This window comes from Hylaeus volcanicus, chromosome 2 (assembly GCF_026283585.1).
Source record: "Hylaeus volcanicus isolate JK05 chromosome 2, UHH_iyHylVolc1.0_haploid, whole genome shotgun sequence".
In the NCBI taxonomy this organism is placed as follows: domain Eukaryota; kingdom Metazoa; phylum Arthropoda; class Insecta; order Hymenoptera; family Colletidae; genus Hylaeus; species Hylaeus volcanicus.
Window position 1 is genome coordinate 10376820 of NC_071977.1, and position 14834 is coordinate 10391653.

Sequence of the window (14834 nt, forward strand, 5' to 3'; positions counted from 1 at the left end):
GCCGAGGCGCGCGGGCGCTAGGGATCTAATTGGAAGGCTCATCGGCGACACTTAATTGCCCTGGCGTCGAAGTGATTAATGATCCAAATTTAATTGCGCGTAATTATACACCGAACGGAGACCGTTCCAGGAGCGATATCGTCGCGGAGCCGAGATTGCGTCACACGGATCATTTTTGCCAACGAGTTATTATGCAAGACGAAGGCAGTAACTTTAATCGACTTCTTTGAAAGAATGAGGACATTTTCAGATCTCCTTTGCCCCACCAATTCTGCCGAGCATCGCTCGTCCTGTACTTGGAAATTGATCGAATAATTTGGCGCTGTTTGGGATAGCTACACGTATAGTCTGCTAGAAGAGTATTTCTGGAGTATTAAATATTCCACTTGCCTCGATTAATATATTCACTCACTTCGAAATTTCGTGCAAATTTTATGCAAATGCGCCAATTTTATTTCTTGCTTCTACGTAAATGATTTGTACTCGGTTGAAAGAGCATATACAATCAGTATATATATATACTATTATTTAATTTAGTAAAACATCTTCAATAGACATAAGGGTACGAATATTTACGGGATTGACTGTAAACACTGTTTCATATAGAATTTCGAGTAGAAATAGAACGTATTCGAGTAAAATTTTCCACGACGCAATTTATCCCTGACATGCGACTCGAGAAGCATTTCAAAATGATTAACACCTCTCAAGTTCAATTGTATCGACCACCCTCACGAAAAATCCTATTACTCACGACATTAAGAAGAAAAGCAGCGGCGCAAGAATTGAAGCGGGACGAATGCAAAATTCGCGAGGACGTCGCTGCTCGCGAAAAACAATCGTGAAAAGGATGTACGTTTTACAGTCTTACTTTAACGATTTGTATACCGAGCTCTTCATCGTCAGGATTGCTCCACTCGTTGAAGCAGACCTTTTCAGCCTGCTTCCAATCTACACCGCGCTGCTCCAGATGACGTTCTGCCAGCGTCAGCCATAACTGCGAAACATTCCAAAATGAGAATAACGTTTTAAAACGAACGAAAATTTCGCGTACCGACCCACCTCCTTTCGAAATTTCGGTGGTATTCCTCCCTGCAACCTGGCGACCATTTTCATCGCGTCCAGCCATTGCACGAAACCGCTTTCCCCTGGCTGCGGCTTCAGGCTAAATCTCATTTTCGTGTCTTCGACTGAAAATTTCATAAATTCAACAAATGTCTCAAGGAAATATTCACATGGAAACTAACACATATCACAAAGTAGCTCAATAAATTTCTTAGTTCACATAATTTGTTTTAAATAGTTCGAATAGTTCACATGGTCTCAGCATTTTAGAGACAGTCAACTCATTCTTAGGATATGTTTCTGCAAGCTCAATCAATTTCTAATCAACTCATATCATTTGATTTAAATAGTTCAAATAGTTCCCGAGGTCTGGGCATTTTAGAGACAGTCGACTCATTCTAAGGATAGGTTTTTGCAAGGTACTCGTTCATGCTACTCCTTAAATTAATTATTAAGTAAATGTTCCAGGCAAGTTACACGAGGTTAGTTTTTACTCTTGGCGAACTTTTTCATTCGAAGCTTTTAAGGGTCGAAAGTACTCGACCGATCTTCTCGTTCCTGCAGATGAAACGTAATGGACAACGCGAAGGGTTGGAAGGTATTAAGAGGTAAGAAGAAAATTGTTCGTGGACTCGAAACGCAGTGGGAGTATTTAATCGTGTTTGCTAAAAACTTCATTCCACGAAATGTCAGAGCGTAGAACGACGTGGAAGAACGTAAATAGTTAAAGCGACACTCGTTAAACGCCTGCAGTCGTTTCAATTGCGTTAAACAAACGGGAACTGTATCGTCTAGCTCGATTGAAATGTCAAAGTTTTATAGTCAGCTGTTCCACTTAATGACGCACCTGATGGATAGCAAAAGGTACCCACGGTTAAATAAAAACAAATGATTAGATGTTCACTGAACGAAAGTTCGTTCATGCGTTTATCGAAAATACCAAAATTCATATAAATAGTTACTCTGAGAACGACCAACATTTTTCATACACATGCAGTCATTTTCCCTTTGCAGAATACCCTTTTCTTAAATAAAAGTAAGCAGATGTATTTCTACTATAATTCGCAGCAGCTTCTGAAGAATTAACCAAACATACTAGTAGCATAAAGAACCGTGCATAATAAATGAATAGCTATGAAATTATACCTTACTTGCTCCCTTATCTTACTTTTGTCTCGAGATCTGCGAGATTAGTAATTTCGCGAGGAAATATTAACTGATTAAAATGGTAATGTCCGTTTCTCGGGAAGAACACGGCCAGATGTAGTTGGAGTGGTGCACAATTATCGTGTAATTTCTTTTCAAATGCTCGGCATTCAGCTGTAAGTTAACCGTATACTACGAGTTCATTACCCACGGTACTATTTCGCATCAGCGAGCTGAGGCGCGCACTTGTCCCGTCATAAATTTTACAACTCTACCGGAATAACGCAAACTCGCGACCCGTCTGTTGGAGTGCATTACAAATACACGTAAATTGATTTCCATTATCCTTTTGTTGTCCGAGGATACGTTACTCGAATGCCCTATCTTCAGTTACCAGAGCGAGTAACCTAATCTTCATTCGAGTACTAAGATTCTGGTATGATGATCATTTAATGAAGCTTTATTCGATTCGATGAACATTCTAGACGACTGTCCATCAACCTTTTCTAACTTGTCTCTTCAAAAAAAAATCTTAAATATCAATAACACGTAGGTCAGGAATAAATAATCAATGCTTGGAGAAATTAACAATATTGAAAGATACGTAAATAAATACGTAAACTCAAAAATTAATTAGTCTATTAATGTTTCATTATATTAACCAGCTAAGAATTGGGTGGTTAAATTCTTCTTTATAACGGACTACCCCTAACCCTTTAGTTTCCATAGAGACCATATCTCTTATCTCTTATTAGAAATAAAAAATTCAAACCTTACAGCGTTCATATGTTTTTTCAAATATCACAAATATATATATATATGAGTTACCAAAATCGTTCTCGTCGAATTACAATTCGTGCTGGAAATTAGAGGGTTGCGTGAAGCCTCTCAAGCATGAAGACGTACACATCGAGCACAAAAACGATCAGCTGAATTGCTCCCAGGAAACAATAAAGAACGTGGCAAATAATTTCGTGCAAACGAAAGAGAATCGAACGACGATCCGAGCAGGCAACGTTCCACGTGCATTGTAAAAGAATTGTTCACCTTCCAGTTCTTCGTACTTGGAGGCAGAGCTGCCGGCGTACGCGGCTCCTGACGCGAAGTTTTTGAGGGAGTTGAAAAATCCGCTCATTCTCCAATTAGGAACGCCACTCTTTCTTCTTCATCGTCACTTTCACCTCTCCTGCCTCTTGTTGTACTGCGTGCGGCCGCCTTTCAACCGTTTTCGTGATTCATCATCCGTCGCCGTCGCGTTCATTTTCTCGAAGTTGTGCTCGACCGTTGCGCGTTGGGAAGCTTCTTCCTTGCGGGGAGCATTTTTATCGCGTTTCTGAAACCCCGAGCGCTGCGTTGGTCGGTGGAAGGTAAATCGCGAATGTTCGTCTAAAAAATGAGAACCCTGGTCACGAAGAGAGTGTCTCTATCTCAACGGCATTGTTATTTCTTCCATTAAAAAATAAATTACAGCCCATCCATATTTTAACGTACAAATTTTGGTCGTTTACAAAAACTAACAATAAGGTTGGACAGTTCATGTGGTTCACCGTGTATAATACGATTGCGAACCCATGGCAATTCCGATCCTGGTATCGCATTAAAATTTATATTCCACGTTTATTAATAATCCATAAGCAAAGAGATGCGTAAACCATGCTCATCATAAATTTAATCGTGTTCATAAATTCAATGCTTTTGTGCCGGTGCACTGGAGTATTCTATTGTAAGTAATAATATTTATGAAATTCCTTTTTTCTTTAAATTTCTGGTATTATTCGTTGATTTCGAAGTATTTAAGCTTGACCTAAATAGGACCAGAATTCAATTGGACGAAACGCCGTCGTTCGCAATATTAATAAAGTTACCCTTTGTTTATTGCTCTGAAGAATAATTTTATCTCTCTTATTTTCGTATTCCATGTTTATTTAGCGACGACTACGGCTATGAAACAGATTGCAATTATAGATTCTGGCATCGTGGACGAACATATTGGTCACTGGAGATTCAACTTACATGTAAATGCGTCAATGCGAGAGACAAACCTCTCCAAGTGTGTTATAAATATTTATGTACAGGCATTTACATTCAAAAATAATAACGCTAGCATCATATCTCAACGGCTATAGTTTCCATTCTCAAGCTATAGAAGAAATTTTTACGTAAGTACTTGAATATAAACATTTTCAGTTATCTTGCGAAGGTTTATTTTTATCTACACATTTACATGTAAGTTAACTTCTCCAGACTTGTTGTGTATTTAAATATTGGTGTGAAATAGAATGGAATTAATTTCACGTTTATATAGTAATTTTTGAAGCACAAGTATAATATGTTTATCTAAACAAGATGACAGAGTTTTAATGAAATTTTACTCTGTTACCAGCTTCTACATTAACGCGAGATTAGTAGTACACGAAATTGGTGAAGTTTGGTTTAATATTTAGAGGACTATACGTGGAAATCGAACGTAGAAGGTCTATCTATAGAAACTGTTCTAAGTTTCATTGTTTGCGTCTTGGAATATTTCTGTTTCACAAGTCGATAAGGAATAATTATAAAACGATCCATTCACTCCATCTTCGTTCGAATCATACATACAAACTATCGTGAATAAGAAGAAGCACACAAAGATAAATAAATTTGAGAAGTCCAGAGAAAGGTTGAGAGACACTGATGTACACTACTCGTATTAGCGATTGCACTGTTGCGAAGCCGTGCATTTTGTAACAGATGCTCCGTTTCGAAGACGACAATGACGGTATTAAATCGTTCACGGTGCATTGGACCGGCTCCTTTTGAAGTATTAATTTCTCAGGTGGGAGGCAGCACACTTACGATATTAAAGAGCTCGTTCCAGGCTTTTAGCAACAAACGACACCACCGTTCCCGCTGCACTTTTCCTTAACCGTGTCTGTGGAGACGTACCACCTGTTACGAGGCATGTAATGTGGAGGTGGTGCGTCGGTCGATTTTGCAAAGAAATCCGCGTTCGCGATAGCGAAATTAATCGATCGGTTTTATCGGCGGCTCAATTGAAAGTGTGTGACGCACGGAGCGTAACGTACAACAGGGCAAAACTCCCAGCGTATAAAACAAAGATCTATCGAATGAATCTATTCAAACCACACATTTGTACATAATTAAGCCTAAGATGGATCGTCATGAAAGAGATGAACAAATCATAGGGGCATCAATTTCTTAAAATAATCATAGCCCAAAACTAACCCCTAAACCACAGTCTGGTGAAGATTTTGTGCGTACGAACAGTGGCTTTAAAATTGACAAACCACTTAGACGTTCTTTGTAAACTACTTTATTCCGCATCGTTACACAACACTTATCAAGTGCACACCAGTCAGTAACTAGAAGTAAATAATATTTTCCTAAATTGGAGTAAGGGCGAATAAGAGAACGAACATTGGTACAGGGTGACAAACATCGTGCAGATTCTATTTAAAAAGTACATAGTCGAGAGGGTTGCATATGGTTGCTGGCCTCTCCACAGTCGCGAGCACGGATACACAACACGGTTAACACACACACGTACACACACTCAACACCAATCGCAACGTTATCACGAAAGAAACCATTAACGTCAGCCGAGCCCGGATCGAACGTTTTGATTTATCTAATTCTATTCGAGTGAAGCATTGATTTCTCAACTTCTCGCTTAGGTATGTTTCTGCGACGAAATAGAACATTCCAAAACTGGAAGAAGAGTTCCGACACCCCTGACAAGCTTATCAACGAAGCTTCAAGAATTCTACGAGTCTTTTGACACTGAAGACTGCAAAAGAGAGCAGCGGTTCCATCGACGAAACGTCAATGCTGGCCGTGGGAGCTATCAAAACACATCCCCCAAGCGAGCCAGCCCCCGCAGTCGTCTTACCATGTTCAGCGAGCGAAACGACGTCGTGCAAACGATGCTGACGCCGTGTCCCCAGGGTAACCGCACTTCGGACTACGCATCCGTCATCGTGGCTAGCGCACTGTTCGCGATGGCTCGCCAGAAGCACATCCCCTAGCTGCAACCCCTGCGACGCGTACTCGGTTCACGCGCTCGTCTCCATGCACGCACTGGTCGGAGAAGACGACGCGAGACGATCGAACCAACACGCGCAGAAACACCGAAGGGGGATGAGCCAGATCGTGCCTTTATCCGCGTTTCTCGGCAGCTGTTGTGAGGGTCGCGAAGCTGGACGACCCCTTCGTCGAGAAACAGGCACACGTCGAGTCAGCTGAACGACACCACTACGCCGACGGTAGGAGAGACTTGGTGCGCGCGTGCGTCCACCGTAATAATAACGTAGGACAGGGACGCTTACCGGGGAGGGGTAGCCGTCCCGTTGGAACCCTGCAATAGGCACTGAAGCCGTTCCACGAACCGTCACCACCAGCTGCCTTAGCGATCCGTACGCTCGTGTCGTTGGCGCATGCGTGGACGCCCACGCCGCGCACCACCCCACCGAGAGGAATTTGTATCCATTTGGGGGGTTGCTCGCGTGCGCCTCGTCTTCGCGGTGGCCGACAGGAACACCGCGGCTGCCTCCGCAGGGGTGGTTCGAATCCAGTTCTGTTGGCTTTTTTCATCGCGACCGCGGTGTCTCGTTCCTTCCTGGTTGCAATTTGCATTGTACCGCAGACATCGCGAGGGATGGGGGGGGGGGGGGGCTCCTTTTTTTGTTGACGGGTGTCTGGAACGAAATTCACGGTTTTCACCCCGGACTCTTTTTAACCCTCTTTTCTGGTCGTTAGGGTGAACGAACTTTTGGTCCAGGTAATCGTTGTGGAAATAGTATTTCAGAAGTCAAATTTAAGTTGACAATTTTTAAGAGTTGATTACTGAAAACAATTAAATTAAGGGTGGCTTTCGAAACGTTTTATTTATAATTGTTTTTATTCGCTTCTTTTATCGAAGGTAACTATCTTTTAGTCCAGGTAATCGTAGGAATAGTGAAGTCTATTTTTTAATATATAAAGAAGCAGCAATTCAAATATTGATTCAATTGGTTAATGAAAAATGAACAGCACTGTTACGTCTTACCAAGTATTATCATCAAGGTCATGTAAAGAAGTGTTTTACGCTCCAGTTGCCACGACGTACACAGGTTGAAGATGACCTGTCCACCTCAATTATTTTTGTTATTGGATCGATCAAAAGTTGTATCATTGACGACATGGTTCGAAAACAAAGATTGCATAGAGATATTTTTAGAATCTGCTCATCCGTGTCATTTGTAATAGAATACGTTTAGATTGTTCAACTAATAAAAAACACAATAGTTCCTTCAAGTGCAATTTCCATCACATCGCAAACAGGAGCATTCCTTTTGTTGGTGGATGTCTGAGTGATACCCACGGTTTGCTATGATCTTCCCTTCCCTTTCCTCGGTCTTCTTGGGGTGAACAATCTTTTGATCCACGTAGGTACCGTATCATGTACAGGGTGAGTGCTTTGCCATTAGACGATGCATGGATTCTTTCACAGATATATTGGCACGAATATTTGAAGGCCAACTTTTGATTTTAAGAATTTCTATTTTGCTTGGATAAAGATGTAACCATGGTTGCTGTTTTTTTTTTTTAACCATGGTTGCTTTTATTTATGCAGCGAGTATGTACGCCAGTATCGCATACGCAGAAGATTGTATCGTGCCGCCATCGTGGTGCAGCAGTCGATTTTAATCCGCGTTCATAATAAAGCCACGTACTATGGATCGATGAACTTATCGACTCGGTCCCTTTATGGGTCAGTCGGAAATGTCGTCAGAGTCAGTAGCAACACGGCAGAGACTAAGGCCATCAGATACATTCGTGGATATAGCGTGTATCCGCGCACCCTTCCCGTCGAGTGCAGAGGAAAATTCTCTGAACAGAAATAATAAATGTACTCTATTTCGTTCAATATGGTCTCATGATTGTTTATTCAAAAATTTCTATCTGTTAGAATCTATCTATCTTTCAGATGTCCCACGTTGTAGAAAAAAATCCAATATGAACTTTTAAGCGGATGTTCAAACTATAATTGAGAATAATTGAGCTTCCAGAATTTTTCCCAGGGCAATCGTGTACCCAATGTAAAATCATCCTTCGGCCATTAATCTCTTAAAATTGATTTATCGCTAAAAAGCGATAATGGCCCCAGATAGCCCATTATCGATTTAAATAACGAGCTATCAACGATCTATATAAATATTAAACTCTGCAAGGCATCCAGGGCTCTCGGTTGGTCCTAGATTACTTGTAATACATTCTGTGTTCTGCTGTTATTAACCACCCTGCCTGCTTGGCAATTATTATGCCACGAGTATACGAAGGCCACTCGGTACGTAAATAGTTAACCCTGGAGAGAAAGTTCACTTCACTCAAGATCATGAACTTAGCTCACCAGCAGCATGCAAATCCTTCCTTGGAATTTTTTTTTTATATTTCAGCTTTCCAAAATTTCACATGTAAGCAGAAATGTGAGAATAGAGCTTGTAGTAGTACAATTGATCAAGCTCAAGGAGGACATGTGATACTACCCTATTTACAATCACCAAAAACAGCCTCTCAAATCGAACAAAAAGTGTACCTTTCCAGCTGCCAGTGAATACTATAATATGCATGAGTCTATTCCGTCGAAGCTGGACAGAATCCAAGATCGTGGGCGTTTAAAGTGTCCCCAGAAGATCTCCTCCAAAATTGTCAGAAGTCGTTGAAGGGTTAAATGCTCGGAGACACCGGATCAAACGAACGTTCTCTTAAAATAAACACAGGAGAACGCAGTCGAACGATATCGTTACATTTTCCACCGATTAGGAGCCACGATAACCCAAGCACCGGGACGTTATCGTTCGCGTGGTTAGGTGGCGGAAATAATTAGGAGTTCTGCCAAGAGATCGACGATACGTCTCTCGCTCTTGAAGGCGATTCGTGGAACGACGAAAATAAAAATCCCGCGTTATCGACGTTTTCCATCTTGCCAGGTTCAATCTCAAAGTAAGGAAATCTAGTTGAATATTGATTAACGACGAGGAAAGGCTATTCGTTTGCGGATAGAATTACCTTTTTCGCTGTCAACAGAGCTAAATTGCATATCTGCGCCCGAGCAGAGGGACGCCTACCCTCTTTGCGAGATCCGATCCAATTCGGTTCAATTTGATCTAGGAGGAAATTCACGCGATCGATTATTTTCAGATTCCGCGCGCAGCTGGCGGTCAGTGCGCTCGTGTTTCAATACACAATGATCAACATGGGTATTTCCCATTGGACCGATACACCGAGTATGGGATTCTCGTAATCCCAATTCTTCTTCATCAGCCCTTTATTTTCTCGTTTGCTGTGATAAAAGTTTAACTTCGGGATTCGCTGGTATTGGAACCATTTTACTAAAAAGTTGCTTTCCTTAAAAATTGATCATAAATAAAGAACGACGCGAACGAGAACGTTGGACGCGAGTAACCATTGTATTCATATCCACTGTCTACTAAAAAATGAATTCGCCGATGGTACGTAAACCGAGGTCCTCGGGAAAATCGATGTAATCATCAACGCATAATCCTCGCATATGTATTCAGCAGATACGCTCATTTCGCCAAACCATGTTTTTGTATCGTCCGTCTAAGCACACAGGGGTAATGGCTCGGAAACAGTTACTTAATATTTTCAACGCTCGAGTGAACTATAGAAGCACTCCGCCAGAGAGGAGTTTAGGAGCGTTTGAAAAATTGCGCGAGGTCAATAAGTTTCTGGGTGCTAAGAATGAAAAATCACCTCAAAAATATCCCCGACGCTTTAAGCGCAGGAAGACTTCGAAAAGACTGCCTCGAGGAAAAAGAGGAGCTTCGGAAGGAACACAAATCAACCATCGATTTATAGAGACTCTGGCTAGGTGGTGATTTAAAAAAGATGAAGTACGATATGTATACCTACATGAAATTTGCAATTAATTTACATTCACCATCAAGTCTCTCTTTCTATTTTCATCTTTTCTCCAATAACTTTTGCTTCGTTTTTTATTCTCTCTTTAATTTATAAGGAATAGAATTTGAAGTGACGTAAATTCACGTCAGCGGTCGCGAATGTGTCGATTGCAACCCAATCATTTTTATTAATTTAACTACAACAAGAATTCCATGATACAAGTTCCCTCGTCGCCGCCAGGTTTCCTCAGCGTCGGAACGCGTCATTCTCCTTGATGCGTCGAGTTCATCGCGCTAAGTGCAGACCCCGAAGTTGGTCGAAGACCGAGGAAAGTTCCGCATTTCCGTTTCGCAGGCGCGACATCATTAAAACTTTATCAATGACGGCACGTCGGAGGTCCTAGCCGCGCTTACCGCACGCATGCGTGTTCCCCGCGGCACGCGGCGCGGCAAAGTCTAATTATTGATCAGCTGGCTATGGACGCGTAAAAGAGGAGCCTTCTTTTCCGTTTTCCGGAAGTATTGGGAACGACTCACGCGCCCCGTGTGTTTGCGATGCTGATACCGCGCTAAAAGTATCGATAACACGTTACCTGAAGTGGTCGCTTTCAAGTGCCACCGACTGGATGCGCCAACCCCATTGGCTGAATTACCATGGATTATAGATCGCGCCGTCGCGTATTAGCGTGAAATTTCGCGTCAACTGGTCACGTACGCCGTTTTTAAAGTGGAGCTATTTTGGAGAAATTATGTAAATGCGCCCAGACGTAGGAATGATGGTTATAATTGGAAGACGACTTTGAATTTTTAAGCATGCGCAGGTGGAGATGTACAGGTTGTTTTTATTCTTTTCAACTCGAAACGGAGAATCGAAATTTTCTCCATTTAAATATCCTAAACTTTTTGGTGATTTAAATATTCGAAAATTCAAGCATCACTTTATTTAAGATTATAATAATATACTTTGATCTTCTTGCAATATTATAGTTACTTTAGTTTATTTTTCAAAATCAAGACATAGGAATTTTTAAAACTTTATTGCTTGACGCATTCTCAATATCACCTTAAACAAGATTTTTAAAAAACAAGGCATAGGAATTTTTAGCTTTATAGCCTGACGCATTCTCAATGTTACGGCCACTTTTGTGTTTCTTTCTTGCGTGGCGTACGTTCGTTTCGGTACTTACGGCCAGGTAAATTACCGCTTCGGCTGTTCCATATTTATAAATGCGGAGGAGCGATAAGATAAATAATAAGCTGCCAGCGGTAACGGGGAAGTCGGCATAAATCGCGTCGTTGTTTTTAACGTCGGACGGGACGAAGATCGCTTTTGTGAAACGACGGTTTTATTGTTGAAAACGTGAACGCGAAGTTTCAGCAAGCGAGTCCACACGAACAGTTCTGTTTCCGTATTATGCGACGGCCTATTGTTTATTCAGCGGGCGCCATTGTCGTGGATAGAACGCCGCTGTTTGTTAACCGTTTTTCCCTACGCCGCTAGTATAAACTACTCGTGTAAATGTCAAGAGCAAATCGTGCAATGACACTAGTAGCTTCTCGTTAAACGGAACTGACGAATTAGAGGGTGTCTCAGAATTGTGTGAGAAAGGTAGACAGAAAATAAAAATGTATTGTTCGAGAATTCTGTCTAGACTGATAAATTATAAACCTCGTGCGTTTCTTTTTAAGTAGAACTCAAATTTAAAATACAATCGTTGATCAATTTGGTCATAGGAACATCAAATTTTTAGGAATAAAATCGTAAAAATGTTTTGTAGTTGCCAGTTGCTTATGTTGAAAAAATTCTCGGCACAAAAAGGGGTAATTTAATTATGGAGAAGTAGTCCATGAGAAAATACTTACCACGCTTCTGACTGTGGGCTTGAAGGTAGGCTGTAATAATATCCCACTGTTTTTCGCGTTTGATGCTGAGATAATCCTTTCGACGCAGCTGTCGGATAAGTATAGCACCGGTATGATTGATGTGATCTTGCAAGTTCATTACCAGGACTTGAAGCTCGGTTTTGTCTGAAAAGTTCAAAACAAATCAATAAATAGTAAACGTAAAACGAAATCTTCAATTGTCTTCATTTATTTGCGGTTGAATAATAATATAAATGGAATACACATAATTTTCTTTAAGACCTTGATCTTTACAAATTGTCTTTCAAATCGAAAAGTTTTAAAAACGATACAAATTCAAATGTACAATCGATCTGAAGAAGGTAAATTTTTAGCGACGCCGTTCCAAAGGTTGCTACAATCTTTCAAGAATGAAAGCTCCGAACGCGTCTGCATCCAACAGGAAGCAACGAATGCAGCCTGCGAGATCTAAAATGTAACGAGTACGCACGATAGTCGAGATTGCACGAGATATTTTCAAATTGAAGAGGGCGCGTTTGTTTCAGTCTGGGTTAGGGCGAGACAAGACCAGACACCGTCGAGGAGGCTTTGAATTGAAGCCGCAATCTTGATAACGGCCCGAAAGGGCTCTCCCTGGGTACACACTCGCTGAAGATTGCAGTTTTCCAACTCTTTCCGCTGTTACTTATGCCCCCCTGAGTTCCTCGATCCCGCTAGAAGAGGAACGATCTCGTCCAGGACTATTTTCTTTGATCATTCCGATCACGAGCTCGGATGTTCTTAATCGCGGTCCTGAGAAAGTCCGCGTACAGCCCTCTTTAACTGAGTTAACCGCGTTAACTTTCGCGTTAAAATTTAAATTGGGGAAGTTCCTGAAACGCTTCTCCATCCTGGATGTAAAATGTTGGGAAAGAAGTCTATCCTTGGTCGGGATTACGTTACGCGTATCTATACCTCGCTCACGTCTCCTCAACATCGCGTGATCCTGATCGTATGATCGTCAGAGGTTAGCGTAACGTCTTGCGAATTTATCCCTCGGGGTATCGAGATTCTAATACAGTCTACCAACATGGGAGGCTCTGTGTATTTTTTATTTAATTTTGAGTATGAGGGTGCATTTATTAAAATCTGATAGAATATAATCGAACTTAAACAAAAAACTCATTAACTGAATTTATTGTTATCGATTCCAATATATTCAAATAAATTCCGTAATTTCCACTCTTTCAAGGCAACTGATTACTACTGCTAGCCATAAATTTAAAATTAACTTTTTAAATGCCTACTGGTTTCTGGACAAAACAATAGTGGAAGATGTGTTACGTATGTCCTGGAGGATAATCAAGACCCCCCTTCCCATAATTTCAAACACATATTTTTAAATAATTTTAAAGGGTTAATCAATTTCAATTTTTGACTCAGTATAATTACTTTTGTAGTTATCTTCAACGTCGAGGTAGCCGTAATGAAAACGAAATTTAAATTCCGTTGGCGGGGTTGATTTATACGAAATAAAACGGCATTTCCTCATGGGTTTTTTAAGTCCGCGAGGATCTCACCCCTGTTTTTCCCTATGCATGTTCAACGAGGCGAAACGAAGTAGCATCGTGTATAGAGATAAAAGAAGTGGTTCCCCCTTGAAAAAAAAAGGAAGAAAAAGCAGCACTCCAAGTCAAAGAACCTTCTTGCCTCGAAGTCAACGAGGTCGCTTGTCTGTCTCGGCACTACGACCTCTTGTCTCGTCAGCTCCTGCCGAAGTGTCTTCGCCTAATTCGACCGGATTTCGAATTCTGCGCGACAGTATAAATCTGATAACGCGAATAAAGTCGCGACACTGTTCCCGCGGACGTTACACGTGCCAATGGGGCGAACATTTTACTCGAAAACGCGATGTGCATTTGCACCTTCCCATTTGCGTCATTTATTTTTTTTTTCACGGTCAGTTTTTTCATTAATGTTTGTATAGAAAGCAAAGTCATATTGTTGTTACAATTGTTAACGTTACATTCAATTGTTTCTGCGTGAAAATTGCACAATTGTCAGAAAACAAGTACCGGCATTCTCTCGTTGTTCTGAATTTCTAACTATTAAACGATCGTTCTCCGTGCATCCACAATAAACGTCCTCGAGCTAAACGTATTTATCAGACGCCCACATTCGTTCCTTCCTCTTTTCCGCGTTATGGACGTTTCTGTCTCTTATTGAATTACACTTACTTTTCCATAACAGACGCGCCTTTTGCAGATGCTGATGATGCGGACGCGTCTTCGGGGATGAAGCTGTCGAGTCGCTTTCCGATCGTCCCCTGTCGCCGTCTGGCAAACCGTAGATATCTTGCAGCAACTGATCCACCAACGAGGAAATTGTTCCTTCTTTTCTCTCGAGTGAGACGGGTAGAGGCGGTGGATAAGTCTGAAAAGAAAATTATTGCTAGTGTTGCGTTCCATCGAAAATTGAATGCACGCGGAAAATTATTATATCTTCACGATTAAAAATTGCAGTTGGCTTATTATAACAATGTTGTTTCTTTTTACATTAAATTTAAACAAATTTTTAATAAATTTCTATCTTTAATCAATTATGTAATCACCCTCGTTATCAACAGCCTTTTGCCATCTAATGCGAAAATTGTCATCGCGATAAAAATTAATGAGCTGATGAGTGATAAACAAGTATATCAAATTGCAAAAACGACATTACTTTTCAGTCCACCTAATATAGATCGAAAATTCTCAAAGTACTATAATCGTATTTAACCTCTTTACGCGTTTGGCCACATGGTTTCATTTTTAATCTTTATAATTACTATCAATAATAAAAAGAACAACACTTGATAATAACCTATTTATTACAGAA

At 40.9% G+C, this 14834-nt stretch overlaps 1 protein-coding gene across 6 annotated transcripts in view; it reads right to left on the reverse strand.

The window, feature by feature from the left end:
- Positions 1–14834, reverse strand: part of LOC128885183 (uncharacterized) — a 29491-nt gene that overhangs the window by 12041 nt on the left and 2616 nt on the right. For 4 of the 6 annotated variants that reach the window (XM_054139063.1, XM_054139064.1, XM_054139061.1 and 1 more), the window contains exons 3-6: positions 14195–14390; positions 11979–12143; positions 1063–1190; positions 872–997 (exon numbers count right to left, since the gene is read on the reverse strand). In XM_054139063.1, the coding sequence (XP_053995038.1) occupies positions 872–997; positions 1063–1190; positions 11979–12143; positions 14195–14390 (615 nt within the window). Of the gene's footprint in view, positions 1–871; positions 998–1062; positions 1191–3258; positions 3598–6100; positions 6564–11978; positions 12144–14194; positions 14391–14834 lie in introns of those variants that run through there. The other 2 variants (XM_054139066.1, XM_054139065.1) reach the window with 2 other exon arrangements.